This window comes from Lipophrys pholis, assembly GCF_963383615.2.
Source record: "Lipophrys pholis genome assembly, chromosome: 9".
NCBI lineage: Eukaryota > Metazoa > Chordata > Actinopteri > Blenniiformes > Blenniidae > Lipophrys > Lipophrys pholis.
The window spans coordinates 29,290,277-29,310,008 of NC_137639.1; the positions used below are offsets into that span (position 1 = coordinate 29,290,277).

The 19,732-nt window shown below is 45.8% G+C and overlaps 3 protein-coding genes across 5 annotated transcripts; 1 reads left to right on the plus strand and 2 right to left on the minus strand.

Annotated features, from left to right (window-relative positions):
• Positions 1-531: 531 nt before the first annotated feature.
• Positions 532-9,732, minus strand: kcnv1 (potassium voltage-gated channel modifier subfamily V member 1). The gene is made up of 4 exons (XM_080472042.1): positions 9,539-9,732; positions 6,472-6,756; positions 4,350-5,002; positions 532-2,213 (listed from the first exon to the last, which is right to left on the minus strand). Exons 2-4 carry the CDS (start codon positions 6,738-6,740, stop codon positions 1,705-1,707), a joined length of 1,431 nt encoding a protein of 476 aa, XP_080328168.1. The 5' UTR covers positions 6,741-6,756; positions 9,539-9,732; the 3' UTR covers positions 532-1,704.
• Positions 9,733-10,752: 1,020 nt separating this feature from the next.
• Positions 10,753-13,539, plus strand: LOC308114834 (thioredoxin-interacting protein-like). The gene is made up of 7 exons (XM_080472044.1): positions 10,753-11,238; positions 11,377-11,452; positions 11,875-12,022; positions 12,102-12,314; positions 12,399-12,545; positions 12,629-12,946; positions 13,034-13,539. The coding sequence occupies exons 1-7, from the start codon at positions 10,971-10,973 to the stop codon at positions 13,079-13,081; spliced, it is 1,218 nt and encodes a 405-aa protein (XP_080328170.1). The 5' UTR covers positions 10,753-10,970; the 3' UTR covers positions 13,082-13,539.
• A 2,273-nt stretch (positions 13,540-15,812) lies between these two features.
• Positions 15,813-19,405, minus strand: polr3glb (RNA polymerase III subunit GL b). 3 transcript variants are annotated; one of them, XM_080472053.1, is made up of 8 exons: positions 19,193-19,405; positions 18,517-18,753; positions 18,301-18,430; positions 18,113-18,181; positions 17,738-17,794; positions 17,318-17,394; positions 17,006-17,128; positions 15,813-16,306 (listed from the first exon to the last, which is right to left on the minus strand). In XM_080472053.1, exons 2-8 carry the CDS (start codon positions 18,628-18,630, stop codon positions 16,220-16,222), a joined length of 657 nt encoding a protein of 218 aa, XP_080328179.1. In that variant the 5' UTR covers positions 18,631-18,753; positions 19,193-19,405; the 3' UTR covers positions 15,813-16,219. The 3 variants fall into 3 exon arrangements, with proteins under 3 accessions (XP_080328179.1, XP_080328178.1, XP_080328180.1); XM_080472052.1 differs by having other exon boundaries at positions 18,517-18,647; positions 19,193-19,386; XM_080472054.1 differs by having other exon boundaries at positions 19,137-19,385.
• Between the last annotated feature and the right edge of the window lie 327 nt (positions 19,406-19,732).

A 19,732-nucleotide genomic window follows, 5' to 3' on the forward strand; every position in this document is an offset into this window, starting at 1 on the left:
GACAGCTGTAGATAATAAGTAGGGCTGGCTAGAAGGATGTGGGTAAAAACTGAGCTTGGTTGGAAGGATGTGGGTAATAATTTCAGTATCAGAGTTGGTTGGTGTTGCTGGAACAGGAATTTGAAATCCCTCAAGTCTCATTAAATCAGCCATGGACACTTCAAGGACGAAGCTGAGAGGGGGAATTGAGGCTGAGGGAGAGGGGGAGGGGTAAAGGCGGAGGCTAGCCTCACCTGGTTCACCTGTGATGGACTGAAGTGGGTCATCTCTCTCTCTCCGTCTCTGCCGTGTGAAATCTTCTGCAGTGGCAAGAAGTTGTAAACTGCAGGACAACCTGCAGGATGTTGAAACTCCCTCATCAACCAATATGGCTGATTTTATTACACCATCAAATTCTTACTACGCAGAGTCCAGACCAGGAGTGAAAGAGAACGAGCTAAAGATCAGGAGTCAACAACCCGCCCTTGATTAAAAATGAAACAAAATCATGTAGTTCAATTAAACCTTGAAAAAAACAATGTTGGGGTGATTTGATATCTCAGAATCTCAGATTTTATTAACATTAAATGATGGAGAACACATTAAACTTTTCAAGTGAAACATTTGAACATTTCAGGAAGAATTATGAGCTGACACTCATCAAAAACATTGAGACAGGGAGACAAAACACAGCTAAAACCATTTGGAAGGGAATTTTACAGCCTATAGGTTTTCCAATGAATGAAGCCTGAGCTTGACGCTCTATCGATTCCCCTCTTCTTAATCCACAGAGAAAAAATCCACAGGACCACTCGTAAAGTGTAACAGTTTACAGTTCACTAACAAAAAAAAAGGTGGTACAGAAAAGATGTCCAAAGGTGTATAAAGTTATAAAAGTATTCCGTTAAATCCAAGCAACAATGATCAATGACAAGAAAAGAAGAGAGAAAAAGAGGGAGAGGTCAAAAAACCGTGTGGCTCCACTCTCAGACTGCCTGACTCACTGTCCCAGGTAACCCCCCCAAACTCCCCCCTCCCGCGAGCATCAATTAAGCAATTAAAGGTACACAGCTACCTGAAAACATCAAACAGTTACCCATTTCCAAACAGTGCAAAACATGACATAAAGTATATTTTTATCCATCTAAATTAACCCCAAATACTTAATCATTAACTTATTACAATATTGCACATGTGAACTGACAATACTTTTAAATGATCCTCCTAATTCCTTCCAAATCAATTAACTGAAATTACTACTGTTTTGGATTAACTTAAATTGTAATTTACCCTTTTTAATGAACATCAATAAATTGCATTTAGGCTCCTACACAGCCTTTTGGCATTTTACAATATTGGGTGTTTAAAGAGCAATACACACACACACACACACACACACACACACACACACACACACACACACACACACACACACACACACACACACAATGACCAGCAGTATAGCTTCTTCTCCCGTCAACTTTATGTCACTTCCTGTTGGGGTATGTAGCCTCTTCTTGCCTCCTGTTGGGGTATGTAGCCTCTCTTTGCCTCCTCTTGTGGTATGTAGCCTGTCTTTGCCTCCTATTTGGGTATGTAGCCTCTCTTTGCCTCCTGTTGGGGTATGTAGCCTCTCTTTGCCTCCTGTTGGGGTATGTAGCCACTTCTTGCCTCCTGTTGGGGTATGTAGCCTCTCTTTGCCTCCTGTTGGGGTATGTAGCTTTCTTACCACCACAGCTCCTCCCCGGTGCTGCTGCGGACGCTGGCCCTCTCACGGCCCTGCAGCCGCAGCATCTCCAGGACTCCCTGTGCGTAGGCGTCCCTCAGGTTCAGGCCACCTGTCCCCCCCAGGGAGCCGCGGGCCAACCTCCGCAGCACCTCGCCGTGGCGCTCCGCTGCCTCCTCCATCTTGAGGGTGAAGTAGCAGGTGGAGAAGCGGTCGTTGATGATGGCGATGGGCAGCGCCAGGATCAGGATCCCCGACAGGATGCACAGGAAGGCCAGCACCTTCCCCGCCACCGTGTCCGGACGCACGTCGCCGTATCCCACCGTGGTCATGGAGGTGGTGGCCCACCACCAGGCGGCCGGCACGCTGGTGAAGGTGGTGGCCGGGAGGTCGTGCTCCAAAGCGAAGACCACCGAGGCAAAGATGAAGATTCCCACGCTGAGAAAGAGCAGCAGGAGACCCACCTCCTCATAGCACTGAGCGATGGTCATTGCGAGAGACCTGAGACCTGCAGAGACCATGAGAGACCAGGAGAGACTGGGTCAGACTAGCACCAGACCAGCTGTCAATATGTGAGTGAAACACAGAAGCTCTCATAGCCTGAACATTCATACTTGTACTACAGTAAATAAAAAATGGATTTCACTTTTATAGTGCTTTTTCCCACAGTAAACAGTCCCCAATGGGCTTTACGTACGATCACATTCACCCATTCACACACACATTCACACACCACTGGAGGCAGCTGCCATGCAAGGCACCCGTCTGAGGTTCAGTGTCTTGCTCAAGGACACGTCAGACATGTGGACAGGTAGGGAATCGAACATGCAACCTCCTGACTGAAGGGACAACCTTGAGTTATTCAGTTACTCCTGGTATAACACCAGTATTTGCAGTGCAGTGCCTCCTGTAAGAACCTGCTGCAGTGAGAAACTCTTCATCATGTTCACCCTCCTCATCCTCACAAAATTCCCCCCAACGCACACGTGCAAACACACACACACACACACACACACACATTCACATGATTCATTAGTATAGTCTGAGTGTCTTCATCTTCATCCGTTCCAATTCTCTCACATCAAAGCACCTCAAGAATTTTTCCACAATATGAATCACTCTTCTTTTTTTTTTCTCTCTCTTCTCCTTCATCTCTGCTCATCGTCATCTGCTCAGGATGGCAGGCTGCAGCCTGGGAAGAATACTTTCCTAAGCTGCAGTTACCAACCACAGTATCTATGTGCACAGAGTTCAAACGGCTCAAAGACAAATTCAAGAATTACAACAAAAAAGCAAACAGTGCCGACAAATGAGGAAAAACTTCCTGAAGCGTGCGGCTGCATATCGGACATGGAGCCACGAAGACTTATCATGGATGTTGGAACTTTACCCAGAGAAGCGTTGAGAAGATGAGAGTGCATTCAGAGGTGAACGGCAGGTGTCAAATTGTTCTATCACTTTTAAAAGAAATGATTAGTTATGCCATAGAAGTTATCCATAGAGTAGGAAAACCACACCTGGAGATCCGAGCATTATCCTGAGATAATTACATTATTAACAAATATTAAGTACGAAATAAGAAAGTCTCCACCTCTGAGTCTGGTTCTGCAGGTTTCGTCCTGTTAAAACGGTTTGTCTTTTTTCCCAGCAGTTGCATGACAGTAGAAGTTTGGGAAAAGTGCTGTGAATTTCAGTGGAGGATGTCATGTTCAACCTCATGGAGGATATTCAGCTGGAAAAGTCTGAACAGATTCTTTATATGAAAAGTTCTAAAAGTTCTCACCACTAAAAGAGTAAAACTGTGGAGCTCAAGAAGACAAACCACTTTCACTTATTTTGGACCTGTCCAAAAGCAACTGCTTTCTGCCACAAAATTCACACAGAAATAGTTTAAATATTTATATTTTATATTTAATTGGAACAATTTGTTGTTTGGTTTGCGACACTCCTCATCCACGAACACACGACAAGGACTTATTTGGAACACAGAGTGTGGCGGCCAGAAAGGCAATATCAAGAATATGGCTTGAACCAGGCAGCCCATCTTTTAGTGAACAACATGATATCACCTAAAAACCTTATGGGATGGAGAGAATCACTATTTCAAAAAGGCTTCAAAATGCAAAATTTGATCAAATCTGGAAGAACGGGAAAAGGTACATTCTCCCAAAATGACCATCTTTTGTTTAATTTTCTTTTTTGTTGTTGTTGTTGTTGTTGTTGTGGCCCATTTTGATTTATTGTAACTGCTTATTTTCTAAAGTACGCATTGTGCAACCCTTATTTTCTTCTTCATATAGTGTAAAACACCCCATGTTCTGTTGTGCACGTTCTGCATTTGCTTTGATAATTTTATTTCATTTAAAAAACAAATCACTTCTAATGTTTGTATTTTAAGATGAAAGTGTTGTATTTGTTGTTCAGTGGTGCCAAATAAAGAAAATTCAAAAAATTAATAAAATTAAAGTGTTTTTTTTTTGCTTTCCTCTGTTAACTATTAGTATTTTGTATTATGGTATAATGTTTTCTATTTGTACACACTGTTACAATCATTATTTTATTCAATAAAAAGAAAGACATGACAGGAAGCGGGACGTTCCATATCGGAGCGGACGGAAGCAGAACCGGCGGTCTGGTTTCTTACCCGTGGAGTGCCGGCCCAGCTTCAGCATACGGAGCGAGCGGAGGAGGCGGAGAACCTGCACGACACGGCCCACGTTCTCCAGCTCCGTGGATCCTCCGTGCAGATTCTCCACCAGCAGCGTCACGTAGAAGGGCAGGATGGCCAGCAGGTCGATCAGGTTGGGGACGCTGCGGCTGAAGCGGCACTTGTCCCGGACGCAGAGAAACCGGAGTACCAGTTCGCTCGTGAACCACGCCACGCACACATACTCCAGCGCGTCCAACAGCCGCAGTGTTCTGTCACCGAAGTCCTCCCCCAGGTCCAGCGAAATCAGCACCATGTTGACCACCGACACCACCACGAAGAAGACGGACAGAGATCCGAAGGTCCGGGCAGCACGCGACGACTCTGGCTTCTCCAAGAATTCCCACAGGTGGCGTCGGAGAACCGGGTAGGCAGCGCCCACAAAGTCCTCTTCACCGCTGGGAGCCTCGAAGAGCTGCTCCTCCTCCATGCTCTCCCTCTGCTCCTTTCGGCGGTAGTACCGCTCACGGCAGCAGGCGTGGATATGAAGCTCTTCCATGCCCCAGTACTCCATCTCCTGCAGGAAGGAGACGCCACACTGGTCCTCGCCAACATGCAGGCGACCTGTCCGGTAGAAGTTCATCACATACCTGTGGACAGGAACACGGCGGGGCAGTGACATCTCGTCAACTTCGTCTATCTGGTTAACTTCAGTAAGCAAATACAAAGTACAACGCCGCACAACAGGAAGTTAGACACTCGAAGCTCAACAGGACCTAATGAAAGACAACAGAACTGAAATTTAGAGTAAATGAGAAAGTTTGTTGATTTGAATTAAAGACAAATTTGATCTTAAAGGGGTCATGTTATGCAAAATTCACTTTCTAAAGGTTTTCCAACAGTACTAATCGTCCCCATACCTGGACTGACGCCCCAGAAGTGAGGACAGTCTGTCCTCTCTCTCCATGGCTTGTTTCAGGTTTTAAAAAGTGTGTTGCTCCAACCAGCCAATCAGAAATCAAACCCTATATGGTGTCATTGGGGGTTTAGCCAATCCCAATCAAGGCAGGCCCTCCCTTTGACTCCTCCCACAATTAGGCAGCTCTGCTCTGGCACATGGCACCACGAGAGGAAGTACTTCCTCCTCTTCCCAAGATGGGCATCTGTGGGCGGAGCCAGTCCAGCTCACACAGACACAGCAGATTCTGAATGCAGCTCCTATGATCCAATATTCAAATGGAGGAAAATCAAGGAAAAGCTGGATTTGGGGCAATAAACTTTGAATTCAACGTTTTTTGGACCAACAAGACTATGTGAAAGTGTTGAAAAGCTGTATAATATGACTCCTTTAAATCAAAATATCTTACTTTGAAATAGAGATTTGTAATGTAAATTTAAGGCTTTTAATTGAAAGTGAGGCATTTTATTTATGTAACACAGTGTTTATACATTAAGTGAAAAGTTAGAATTTGTAACATGGTAATTTATTTTGAAGAGAAGTGTTTTATTTTGATAGTTCAGATTGTTTTGACAGATCACACAGCTGTTTCTATGAAAAACCATTGAATTGCAGTGCAGCGGTTAACCTGGTTAGCCCTGTTAGTGTGTGTTTGTCCTCTGACTCGGACAGGAAGTTGAAACTAGCCGATGGAGTCTGGCTCCAGTCTGAAGTGTAAAAAAACCCAACTCATTTTATTTCAAACGTGTAGATCTGACTGAGTTGTTTGGATGAAACAAAACAGACGGACATGCAGGATAAACACTGGGACTGGTATTGAGATGGATTATAACTATACCAAAAGCCAAATGTGAGAGTGAGTGGATTGGTAGGGGAGCAGTCCCCGGTTTGAACCCGGTGCAGGGCATCTGGTCGCTAAAGCGTTGATAATGCAAAGAGACTTTCAGTGTGACTCATGAAAAGAGCTGCACGACCCCGAGAGGTCGAACTGCTGCCTGAGGACAAATCCTTCAGCTAACATGCTACCGTCTTGGATTCCTCACACGGATTAGGATACCATGTTCGATTCCTCACACTCTCAACTCAACTTTATTCTTCAAACAACCACAGCTGAAAACAAACTGCCCAGTGTCATAGGAAGGGGAAAAGTGCTCCACCTACTGGAAGGTGTGGGGGTTTCTGTCGAAGAAGAACTCATTGTTCAGCAGGTCCGCTTCGTCACAGAGTTGCAGCGCCACCTGTGGCCCGTGGCGAGCCAGCACCCCCAGCCGGGTGTCCGGGTACGAGGCCAGCAGCTGCCGCGGCAGCACAAAGCGACGCCCGCCCACATTGATGGCGAAGACACTAGGAGGCGAGCCGATGCTGAGCGCCAACGTCTCGCTGAAGAAAACACTGGAGTCCAAAGAGACTGGAGAAGACGGACCACTCATGGTTTAGAGGGCGGAGCTACAGGACACAACAAGGAGATGATCAGCCTGACTGCTTCATTATGGCAGGCTAACTTGCTAACGTGCTAACAGGTACAAGCCTGAACCACAATGACAACAGGAAGGAGTTGGCTTTGAAACTAAAGTCTCGTGTGAAGCAGTCAGGTGTATCAGAGTGAAGTTAAACAACAATGCCATTTTGGTTCAACCACAAACACTTTGTCTTCTTCTACTTCTGGGAAAAGACGACACTGGGGGACTGAAACCTACTACGCTTGCCTGAAGCTAATGCTACCTTCTTTAGCTTCCTGCCTCAGTTTGTGATGTGATTCTAACAGGTTTCATTCCTCGGGAACTGATACGGAACATTTCCTGACACTTTACATTTCTTCTAGCACACTTTAGGCACTGTCCACACGAGAACGCCGTTTCATGTAACTGCATAGTTTTTGGCCGATCATCCGCACAACGCTGTGATTTAGGAGCCCAAAGAAAAAAAAATTCTGGAGTGGGGAAATTTTAAAATGCCACCTCGGTTTTGAGGTGTGGCTGTATAGATACGGAAGAGTTTTAGGGCCACTGAAGAAAAAAAAAAATTCGGAGACTAAAAAAAACAAAAAACCTTTGTGGCCCCAGAAAAAGTCGAAACTCAAAGTCGAGATTTTTTTTTTTCACGGAGAGACGTCTATCCATCCCTCATCATTTGCCCATAGATGTGAAATCACATTAAATCACTTAATTGTGACTATATCGGATTGCTTACTGCTTATGGACATGTGATTTTACACAGGATTTCCTTGATAAATAAGAACATTTAAATAAGCACCCCGGGATCCGTGTCTTTGTCCTTCGTACTCGACGAACTTCCGCGACAGAACCAGGGAGCTGCTCTGTCTCTTCTGGTCCTGATACTGATGATAACTGCACCGTGTTTATGAGCTACATTCTGTCCTGTAGCATCTTTTCATCACTTCATTAAACCGCCTGATATGCATTTTGAGGAAGCAGTCACACGCACTGGCATGTGGATGGACGGACTTTGTTTTCCACCGTGAAAAAAAAAAAAATCTCTACTTTGATTTTCGACTTTTTCTTGGGCCACGAAGGTTTTTTTTTTTTTTGCCTCCGAATTTCTTATTTTTTTCAGTGGCCCTAAAACTCTTCCGTAGTATTTGGGCCACCGAAGAAAAAAAAATATTGGAGGTGAAAAAAAAAAGCACTTCAAGAAAAAAGTCGAAAATCAATGTCGAGATTTTTTTTTTTTCCGACAAAAAAAAAAGCCAAAAAGAGATGTCAAGATTTTTTAAAAGCCACTGAAGAAAAAAATTATTTTTTTTGTATTTTTTTTTAAAATACAAACTGGAAACGTCCGCCTCCTCTGGTCCATCCCTCATCATTTGCTCGTGGAAGATGAAATAATCACATGAACACAGGAATTTCTTGTTTAATAATAATGCATTTTATAAATAGCCTACGAGCACCCCGCAGGGATCGGTGCCCATGTCCCTCGTACTCTGTAAGTAACTTTCTTTCAAAATACATGATGAAAAAAATAAATCTCTACATTGATTTTCTACTTTTTTCTTGAACTACATCAGGATTTCAATTTTTTTTACCTCATAATTTTTTCTTCTTCAGTGGCCTTAATACGCTTAGTAGTGGATGGACAAGACGCATATTTGTGGAGAACAATGTTATTGCCTCAACTCTTCACCTGATAACCCCGCGCCCCTCTCTGCAACGTCACTTAACAACAACAATGGCGGACTACTTGCTCCAGATCGTTCTGCAGAAGCTGAAGCTATTTTGTTTAATAAGACGATATGTTGGATTTCTCGACTACGAAGATGAGCAGGAGTATTCACTGTGTCTTCTTTTGTGTTTTTGGTGTATTTCTGTGGGCAGTCACAGTCCCACCTATAGGCCTGGCATATGTACTACATCATTTGGAACCATGTTCATATTGGCGTGTGGACGTAAATCTTTTTAGGAACGACGGGGAGAAAAAAGATCGTTTTGCTTTGTGTATACAGGATCTTAGTCTCCACTGATCCTTCATTCTCTCTGTGCTACTGCACACACTCACTCTCATGTTAAACACACTCAGAAGAAGCCTAGAAGAACCCCCTCGGTTCTGCTCCTGCTATCTGTAGAACATCTGTTCAGCTCAGTGGGACATCATAGCAGTGAGGTAGTGAGGTTTCTACTGTAAGCTCAGATTGGTGATGTCAGCAGGTAGGACACGTATGATTTACATCTCCCATGGTGCTTTTGGGGGGGGGGGGGGGTGATGTGCGTTTGAAGATATTTTTATCTACTCAAAGGAGAAAAGTGTGTCACTCAGCTTCGTCTCCTCCACTTTGAAGGAAATCCTCAGTTAACCTGAAACCAGGCAGCTCAGTGTGAGCCAGAGAGAGACCGATAGACAGAGGTAGAGACCGAAAGACAGAGACAGACAGAAAGACAGAGAGACCGAAAGACAGAGACAGACAGACAGACAGTGGTAGAGAGAGAGAAAGAAAGCGAGACAAAGAGACAGTGAGGGAAGTGGGGATGGAGAGAGATAGAGAGACATGGCGCAGAAAGAGAGACAGATGGAGAGAGAGAAAGAGAGTGCAAAAAGAAAGACAAATAGAGAGAGCAGGAGAGAGACTGACAGACAGTGAGAGAGAGTGACAGAAGAGAGAAATTGAGAGACAGAAAATGTCTTTCTGGTCTTTACTCCATCCTTTCATCTTTCCAGAACAAACACAGAGTCCCTCACAGTCCCATACAAGCTGATAAATAAGGTAAATAAGTACCTGCGTCTGCACTTCTGGCAGCAGAGAAAAGTCCAACACAGACCCAAAGAGTCTCCAGCAGATGCTCAGGAACCAGGACCAGAACCTGGACCAGAGGTGCCAGTCGGGACCGGGATCCAGCTGTGCCTGGTGTCTGTTGATGGGGATGTTTGAAAGTGGAGCAGAATGTATGGAGTGTGATTAGTGCCACTGTCAAGACTTCTGACGTCAACAACCAGTTTTACTGAAGCAGACTCCTCAGGAAGAGGAGGAGGAAGAAGAGGAGGGAGCCAATGGCACGAAGTTCAGGAAGATGAAGGTGAGGAGGATGAGGAAGGTGATTAACATGACGAGGAGAATGAGGATTGCTGTGAAGGTGAGGAGGAAGATGATGAGGAGGTTTATGATGAGGAAGATGAGGATGGGAAGCATTGGTTATATGCTCAGGTGTTTTGTGGCACTCAGTGGTGTTTTGCTTTTGTGTGGCACTAATTGCTCCCCATACATCCATGAGGCTGTTGCTAGGCAACATGCTGCCCTGTGGGTGAAGGGTGAGGAGCTGCATCCACAGCGCCTCCATGTGGAGAACTGCAGGAGGAGTGTGACAATTACAGTTGGTTACTTGTTGGGTTTTCTTTTGTGTGACTGCACCCTTCAGCCAGAACTTTAAGACGCGGAGCTCCTCCTCCCAGACCCCCAACGCCATCAGAACAGGTTGCACGTCTGACCCATGCTCCACTGGAAAGAAGGTCAGAGGTCAGACGCCTTCATCCGGCTCCTGTCAAAGTGTTCCCAACAGGGGTATCACACTACCCCACCGGCTCACCTCTTTCTTCCCATAAAGTATCCAGGTGACATCTGGGTCAGAGGTCAGACTGGTCTCATCGGTGTCCTGAAGACCTCCCACCATGTGGAGGTCCCAGTGCTGTGTGAGCGCCATATATGGCGGCTGACGCCTCCTGTGTGTGTGTGTGTGTGTGTGCGTGTGTTTATATACCCTGCACGTAAAACTTGTGAATCAGACGCCACTTCACAGCCATGCTCACACGCCCACGCACTCATTTTGTTGTCTGTTTGTTTTTCCATTTATTTCCTGTGTGTTTATTTTGTTTCTATTCTTTGACCTGTCACTCATGTATGTCTGACCCACATCAGGTATAAGCCCCGCCCACTCCACTTGCTACCCACGCGTCTCCTCCGCTATGTGATTGGCCGGCTGAAGAGGCTGACCAATCACGGAGCTTCATGCTGAAGATGCCAGTGAAGTCCACGCAGCGTCCACGCGCTGTCCGGTTTTTACGGTAACCGGAGCGCGCCCCCTCTCCCAACACACACACACCCCACCCCCCCTCAAGTATAAAACCGACGCCGGTGTGTTTACCGACAGAAACACGGAGAAGTTAAAATAACTTTTCACTCGAGAGTTTTCACTCGGAACTTCCAGTCCTCCATCATGGTTCTGTCCTCCGGAAACAAGCTGCGGCTCTTCCAGCTGAAGTTCTCCGACCCGGGCCGCTCCTTCTACTGCAGCGGCGACAAGGTGTCCGGCTCCGTGATGCTGGAGGCGGCGCAGCCCTGCAGGCTGACCGGCCTCACCATCACCGCCGCCGGCTGCGCCTCGGTGGAGTCCCGCGGGGGCTCGAGCCGCAGGAACCGCGGCCAGCAGGTGGAGTACCTGAAGTACGAGGAGGAGGTGCGGCTGGAGGAGGAGCTGAGTCGAGGTGAGGGGGCGCTGTGGGCAGGTGTGCTGCAGTGCCGTTAGAAAAATACACACGCGCACACTGTGTGTTCTGATGACATGACTTCAGAAGGAGAATAATGTAAAAACTCATGATGGACTTCTTCCCTCCACATTTCAGACTCTGACGGCTCCTTCCTGCTTCCCGCTGATAAAACCTTCAACTTCCTGTTTGGGTTCGAGCTCCCACCTCCAGGGTAAGACTCCTCCCAATGTAGAGCAGTTCTACATAACTTATTGATATCAGATCGTTATAGATGAGTTATAAATTAGTCAGATGAATTATCAATGAGTTATAGATTAGTCAGATGGGTTATAACTAAGTTGTAGGTGAGTCAGATGAGTTATAGATGTCTGATGAATGAGTTATAGATTAGTCAGATGAGTTATAACTAAGTTGTAGGTGAGTCAGATGAGTTATAGATGTCTGATGAATGAGTTATAAATTAGTCAGATGTGTTATGTTATAGATGACTTATACATGTGTCACAGATGAGTTATAGTTGAGTCTATAAAAGTGTTATAGATGATATATATTAGTTATAGATCAGTTATTGATGATTTGTAGATATAGATGAATCGATAAAAATCTTATACGTTGTCTTTTTTTCTGTTTCAGTCGACTGGTGTCGTCCTACCGAGGAAAGTTTGGTTTGGTGCGTTACTGCGTGCGGGCTGAGCTGCTGCGGCCTTCCCAGCATGCTTTGCAGTGTGAGCGGGAGTTTGAGGTGGAGGAACCGCTGGACGTGAACCGACCCGACCTCCTGGTACGACCACCGGCATCAGCTTCACGAGTAATGAGCGAGTCACCATTAGCCTCGCCACTCAACGTGTGTCCCTCCGCAGGCGCCGGCGGCTGGATCCATCCAGAAGAAGGTCACCTGCATGTTCATCCCCGACGGTCACGTGTCCATCAGTGCACAGATTGACAGGAAAGGCTTCTGCGAGGGCGAAGACATCAGCATCAACGCCAAATTCGAGAACACGTGCTCCCGTATCGTCATCCCCAAGGCGGCCATTATTGCCCGCCACTCCTACGGGTCAGAAGGCCACACCAAGGTGAGCACGGCGCCAGCATCCGAGGTGAGAGCGCTGTCCAACAACGCCACAGGTGTGTGAGCCGTGCGACTGTCGCCCACTCAGGTGTTGCGTCAAAAGCTGTCGGCGGTGCGAGGGAACCACATCATCTCCGGGATGTGTGACATGTGGCAGGGAAAAGTCATCCGGGTGCCGAGGCTCCGCCCCACCCTGCTGGGCTGTGACATCATCAGAGTGGACTATTCACTCGCGGTGAGTGCTGGACGAGATCGCCATTTTGGACCGATGTAAAGTCAATTAGAATATGATGCTAAACACCCACCGCACCCCACCAGATCTACGTGCACATACCTGGCAGTGAAAAGGTGATCCTGGAGCTCCCCCTAGTGATCGGCACAGTGCCGTACAGCGGCGTGGGCAGCAGGACGAGCAGCATGAGCAGTCAGGCGGAGTCCTCCGGCAGCTGGTCCTCCTTCCCCTCGGCCCCGCCCAGCTACAGCAACATCCACTCCGACCTGCGCTTAGATGGCCCCTGCACGCCGCTGCTGTTTGACTACGATGGCGACGAGGTCGGTGTGGAGGAAGAGGAGGAAGGCGGCCTCTTCATGAGAGCGCCCCAAGGTTCCTACCCCCCTCCCCCGGCCTACAGCAAGGTGAGACATGCTCAGCTTTGACGTCATCACCTGTGACGCCACGGTGACATAGTGATCAGGAGTTTGGTGTGTGTTTGTGGTCTGCAGGTGGACCAGGACTCCGTGGACCCTCCTCAGATGGTCCAGGTCTTCTGAAGACCCTGTCCCACCCCCAGGGACAAAGCCTGAGCTCAGCATGGGAATGTGGACTCACCTGCTGGTTGCCTCTGAAATCACCACCAGCAGTGAAACAGCAGTTTTTTCTATCAGTAACTCGGCAGTTGTTTTTTTTCAGTCGGTCACTCAGCAGTTTTCTCTCAATGACTCAGCAGTTTTCTCTCAGTGACTCAGCAGTTGTTTCTTTTTGTGAGTGACTCGACATATGTTGGCACTTTGTGTAGATGACACTGTACCTGTAAATATTTTTTTTTTATATATATTTCTTGATGATGATATGTTTTTTTGTACTGGATAACAAGAAGTGACATTGCACATATTTTTATATTTTTACTGTCACAATAAAGAATTTTGCATCTTTTAATTCTTGTGTGTGTCTTGTTTGTTCAGCTTTCACCTTCACATATAAAATAAACAGACTCTCTTACTGATAAATGGATCTCAGTGCTTCCCCACTGTTTGAGTCACATTCCCATATACACACACACACACACACAAGGTGCTCAATCTATTCAGTGGGAACCGTTTATGGTTCAGTGCCTCACTCAGGGACACGTCGAAATGTGAACAGGGGTAGGTGGGGAATTGAACCTGGAACCTTCCCTGTGTGTTACCCTGTGGGTATGTGTGTGAATGTGTGTTACGCAGTGTGTCATAGCGTATGTGTGCTCAGTCATTCTAAAGATACAATATGAACAGCTGCGGTTGAAGTAAACAACAGATCATATTGCGTACACACACACACACACACACACACACACACACACATACACACACAAATGTCCATATTTAGATGCTGCATGTGCAAATAGAAAGTAGGGCAAAGGACAGACCAAACCACTTCAGTGGGGAAAACTCCTAAACCAAACTAAATCTCATCAAACCTCGTTGAAATTCTTTTCTTCTTTTTTCTTCTTTTTCGCATTTACCAATGCTTTTTCTAAGATGCAGTAGGAAGTGACATGATGGTGCTCTCGGGAGCTGATGGGGGTCAAGGGTCTTGCTCAGGGGCTCACAGTGGTGACCTAACCACTGGAATTCAAACCTGCGAATTTCTGAACGACCTATAGCAGCTCAACTAGAAAATGGTCCGGGGTGCCAGAACCATCCTTAACTTTTTAAGTCAAGGATAATTTACTTCCTGTGAGGAAGCCACATCTCACAGGAAGTAACGTATCCTGCTCATGCAGGAAGTTTGCAGATCCCTTCCTGTTAGAGATGTGACTTCCTGCGGGAACAGATGCAACTTCCTGAGGTAGAACGTTGGATGGGCATGTCCAGTATGTTGAAAAACAAAGTGTATTCTTTCTACTGTCTACTGTCCTGCCACTCCTGCACTGGAGTTTGCATCATGACTAGAGAATCCCCCCCCCCCCCCCCCCCCCCCCTCGAAGCCCAAGAACCCAAGAGTGCTTCGTTATCTGCTGAGCTGTGTGTGATGACATCTATTAATTTAATCCATGTTAAGCTCAAATGTCAGTGCTGATGCTCGGTTCTCTCTAGGGAGTCGTCTTCTGCCATGTCGTCATCGTCACAGCTGTCAGTGTCAGCAACAGGGGTGTGTGTGTGTGTGTGAGGGTGTGTGTGTTGTATTTATTAGTGTGTGTGTTGTATCAGTGGGCATATTTATGTGTGTGTGTGTGTCCTGGATTGCTGCCATTGTCTGTGTCTGTCCATTGGAGCTGCAGGCCTGTCTCTAGAGGGACTGCACATGCTGCAGCCTATACTCTCTTTGCAGTCCAGCTTTACTGATCTCGAGCGGGCTGGAGAAGTTTCGACTGAGTTCTTTCTCCAGCAGCTTGTTGGTTATGAACGGGGAAACACTGGACATCCCATATAAATGAAAACAATTTACTGTGACCTGGGTAAACAATACAACACGTCCAACACGACCCCCTACTCCACCGGTGAGTGAACCATCTGCTCTCCTGGAGAAAAGCCCCCATGGCCTTGTTCACCCAGACCCAAGAAGACCTGCTCCACTGAGTCAACCACCATCCTAATAACTCTGTGTCCGATGGATGGAGGCGCCGAGACACCTCCAACTACACTTTAGCGACTGTCATACTTTTTCCCTTGAAGTGATGAATTATAATCATAACGAAATTTGCCCAAGAAGGTTATGTTTCTATCTGCGTGTATTTATTTATTGCTTTGCACGTACGTATTTCACCAAGTTTACTTTTTACAAAAACTATGAATTGCATGAAATCTCCGGGGATGATTTGTCATCATTTATGGATCAATCCATTAGATTTTGGGACGTTAACGGCTGGATGAATCCCAAAAAACTGCAACAAAAACTTCCTATACAAAACAGATGAGAGGGAACCTCATGGAGATCAAAGATCTGTTGCCATGGAGACGCTCCCTGCTTAGTGTCTCACACAGATTTTGCTGCCTGACAGGCTAGCTAGCCGTTAGCTCAAATCGATGCTATCACGCTAGCGATGTTCTCGGTTCCGCAAACAAGAGGATTCTGTGGATCTACCGACCATTTAAAAGACATTATTACTCTTTAAATTTTTTTGCAGTGTTTCACAGATAGATCGTCGTCTTTATTTATTTATATTTTATTACTCGTCTTTATGGAGCTCCCTCCTGTGCTCATTCCTGCACATTTATTTTAAGGAAATACGGGTTTGTCTGTTTTTTTTTTTTTTTTTCTTAAATGCAATTGGAGTGAAACTGCAGCGAATCAGAAAATGTGAATCACATCATCAGGAAGTGACGGATTTCCCTTCGTTTATTGGTTCACATGTGTGATAAAAACCTGTTTTTACAGAGAACATTTTATTTCTTTTACAGGTCATATAAAACAAATTAAAACCTGCATTAACATGCATAAAAACATCACATATAAATGTTTCTTACGATCAGTGCATTTTAAATTATGCTCAGGCTCCAGAGGGTGAAATCTGCTGAAGGAGTAATCAGATTACTGCTGTCAGATGACAACATGTTGCCAATCAGGACGTTTCATTAAAAAAAAAAAAAAAAAAAAAAAAAACGTATAAAAATGACAATAAAAGCGCAAAGTGACTTTTTTCATCCAACAATCAATAAAATCCTCGTCAATCGGAGCCCGGCTGGCGCCTGATTGGTGGTAGCGGTGTTTCAGTAAATGGCCTCGTCCATGTTTTCGTCGCTGTCGCCTCCGAACTCCTCGCCGTTATCAAAGTACGACATGATGTAGTCGGTCTCCTGAAACACAAAGCCTGGAGTCAGCGCGTCGCCGCTTCACCAGCCCAACGAGTCTCAGCCACATTCAGCTACTTCATCTGATTTTAACTTTCAATCACATTTAATTGGTTTGATATCAGACTTGGGTAGCGCTTTTTTTTTTTTTTTTTACACTCAAAGACGCTTGCTTCACAAAGCAGGAACTAAACAACAAATATTAACAGTGAAAATAAAATAAGAGTGAAGGAACAGCACGTTTGAACAGGTGCGTTTTGATGTTCAGTAATCAGTTTAACCAGATTTGATTGCTTTTACTAATTTGAATAGTTTTTACCACGTTCAGTTTGGTCAAGTTTTCAAACTGTTCAACCAGTTTTACAAGTTAATTTAACTGGTTTTGCCCATATTCACTTTCACAATGTTAACTATTTACAACTATTTGTAAATTTCTTGACGAAATTTTGTTTTAAGTTTAACATGTTTTCCTGGTCTTACTCGGTTTAACCAGCTTCAACTAGTTTAAACATGATTTACTTGTTTTAACCTGTTAAATAACCTCATTTTCATAGGTTGAACGAGCTCTATGAGAATCATCCAGTTTAACTACTTTTGATCAGAACAACTGGCTCAGACCAGTTAAACCAGTTCAATTGATTAGTGGTCACTATTTTTGACTGTTTAAAACGTCCCTATACACGATGATAGAAATAAACTCTTCACCTCCTCGAACTCCTCTTCGTCATACTCCTCCTCCGCCTCGGCCTCCTCCTCCTCCTGCTGCTTCTTCTTCTCTTGCCCCTCCTCTTCCTCGGAGCTCTCCTGCGCCTCCTTCTTCTCCAGAGTCTGTCGGACGTTTAAAGAAAGAACTTGTTGGTTAGATTTGGAATATTGTAGTTCACAGTGGCAGTTTAGTTTGTGTCTGATTGCAGGTGTGTTACTGGTGTGTCACAGGAGTGAGCTACAAGTGTGTGTCACAGGTTTGAGCTACAAGGATGTGTTGCAGGTGTGTGTATCATTATACATGTGGGTTACCTCCAGTTTGAGTAGCACCTCTTCTTTCTCTTTCACTTTCTTCTTCTTCTTTTCTGGCTCACTTTTGAGTGACACACCTGAGAAAACACACACACACACACACACACACACACACACACACACACACACACACACACACACACACACACACACACACACACACACACACACACACACACACACACACACACACACACACACACACACACACACACACACACACACACACACACACACACACAATGTAGCTTGTTATCTAAAGCGGTGTAGAAACAGTCCAGAGAGTAACTGAGTATTGACTGTCATCAATTCACGCTGACTAAGCAGATTACATTGCGTGATCACATTATAATGTAATCCGAGTACAACAATATTACAGTACAGTGCAACCACAACACAAAGAGTAATCAGAGTACTGACCCACTCTGGAAGGTTTCTTGACGTGAATTCGCAGCTCTTTAGGAAATCTCTTCCAGTCTGAAAAGACAACAACAGTGAACACACAAAGTAAAACAACAACAACAACAACAGCAGCAGGAGCTGGCCGATCAGCTGACGCAGCACGACTCCAGTAGTGAAGATATTCAAGCTCAATTCCAGGAAGTAACTGAAACGTTTTTTTCTAATGTCCAGTCGTGATATAGATTTGATTACAGCGCCACCAACTGGCTGATTTCGATCCACACTGGTATACTGACACCAGTGGAGCCGGAAGAAAAAAAAAAAAGAAAAGAAAAGAGGATGAGGTGAGGAATGATAAATGATGAAGGGGTGAATGAGGGGGCGGAGTCTCACCCGGAGTCCAGTCCAACAGGTCGTCCGTCTGCTCGCTGCTGTGATATTTATCAGAATAACGCTCCACATCTACACACAGACACAACCGCACAGATTACACAAACAAATATAAGTGTGTATTGTGTGTGTGTGTGTGTGTGTGTGTGTGTGTGTGTGTGTGTGTGTGTGTGTGTGTGAATGTGTGTGACCTCGTTGTGCAGCAGCTGGTTGGATGAAGCAGGGAAGACTCTTCATGGCTCCTCTGAAGTCCTGCTTCAGAGCTAACAGATACTCCGCCTCCTCGCCACCTGTCAGTGGGAGGGGCTTCTGCTCCATCACCTGGACAAGACCACAGCAATAAACTACACATCCCAGAGTGCAACGCTGCCAGACAGGTGTGAGTTCCAGGTGTGTTGAGGTCTCACAGGGAACACAGGCGTGGGCTGCTGCAGGCTGGGAGGTAGACCTTCTCCTCTGCCGAGAGCTGCCGAGTCCACGTTGAAGCTCAGAGCCCTGAGGCCCCGCCCACGGCCCGCCATCTGGGCTGCTCCACAGACTGGAAACGCAATCAAGACCAGGACCAGAACAAAGATCTTTTATCAGGTGGAGCTGCAGTGGGTCTGTGTGGACTGGATGAGGCTGGTTGGAGGAGAACCTGACACCTGAGAGAAGAAACAAGACCACATGTGATGTAGTTTCACTGAGAAATTAATTTCCCCCCCCCCCTGATAGAGCCAGTGCAACCTTCACTCAGCAGATTAGGTCCATCACCATGGTAACTAATTGATCACACAGACTGATCAAACATCAAAAAACTTCCAAACTTAATGGAGCCATCAAAACAATGTCTCCTTTACACTAACGACAGAAGGCACCCTAAACAAACAAAACGAGACCCTGAACGCACTTCGAGCAGCACGGTGCCTTGAATTCAACATGAACAACACGGGACCCTGAATGCGACACGAACAACACAGGACCCTGAATGCGACACGAACAACACAGGACCCTGAATTCCACAGACAGCACGGGACCCTGAACTCACCACAGACAGCACGGGACCGTGAACTCACCACAGACAGCACGGGACCGTGAACTCACCACAGGCAGCACTGCAACCAAACACAGCGGAGCACCGGGGCCAGCAGCTCACACGGAACCGGGAGATTGGAAACTCTCCGGTCACAGTCATAGACATATACGTATATATATATAAATATTTATATATATATATACGTATATGTCTATGGTCACAGTCCCCCGTGTCTCTGTTTACTTCCGCGCCATGTTTTCTGCTTCACTCCTTCGCGTGTTTCTTCCTCAGTGTTCTGGACCTTTAGCGCCACCTTCTGCTGCGGAGAAACATCTACACATTAAATCCTCAATCAAAAACACTGCGTGGTGGTGAACCAAAAATCCCAACCCATCATCGTTCTGTGTTTCAACTGGAAATACCTTTCCCAGGGATTGTAACCCCAGAGAGGCTGGTCCACACAGTTAGTGAGGAAAAGATGTATTTCACCTCCTTGGTGCTGTTTGATTCTGTCAGATTTAGTTAAATAAGGAGATGACACACTTTTTATTCATCTGACAGTTTTTGGATGTTTATATCCCACGGGTGTGTGAAAGCATGCAGCTACT

Excerpts from the sequence above, each read along its gene's own strand:
- LOC308114834 (XM_080472044.1), top strand. The coding sequence starts at position 10,971 with ATGGTTCTGTCCTCCGGAAACAAGCTGCGGCTCTTCCAGCTGAAGTTC. Across the intron at positions 12,315-12,398 it reads GGTCAGAAGGCCACACCAAG|GTGTTGCGTCAAAAGCTGTC; the intron begins GTGAGCACGGCG and ends TCGCCCACTCAG. Across the intron at positions 12,546-12,628 it reads GAGTGGACTATTCACTCGCG|ATCTACGTGCACATACCTGG; the intron begins GTGAGTGCTGGA and ends GCACCCCACCAG.
- kcnv1 (XM_080472042.1), bottom strand. The coding sequence starts at position 6,740 with ATGAGTGGTCCGTCTTCTCCAGTCTCTTTGGACTCCAGTGTTTTCTTC. Across the intron at positions 5,003-6,471 it reads AGAAACCCCCACACCTTCCA|GTATGTGATGAACTTCTACC; the intron begins GTAGGTGGAGCA and ends TCCTGTCCACAG. Across the intron at positions 2,214-4,349 it reads GCTGGGCCGGCACTCCACGG|GTCTCAGGTCTCTCGCAATG; the intron begins GTAAGAAACCAG and ends TGGTCTCTGCAG.
- polr3glb (XM_080472052.1), bottom strand. The coding sequence starts at position 19,289 with ATGTCTATGACTGTGACCGGAGAGTTTCCAATCTCCCGGTTCCGTGTG. Across the intron at positions 18,431-18,516 it reads AGCCCACGCCTGTGTTCCCT|GTGATGGAGCAGAAGCCCCT; the intron begins GTGAGACCTCAA and ends GGTCTTGTCCAG. Across the intron at positions 18,182-18,300 it reads ACCAGCTGCTGCACAACGAG|ATGTGGAGCGTTATTCTGAT; the intron begins GTCACACACATT and ends GTCTGTGTGTAG.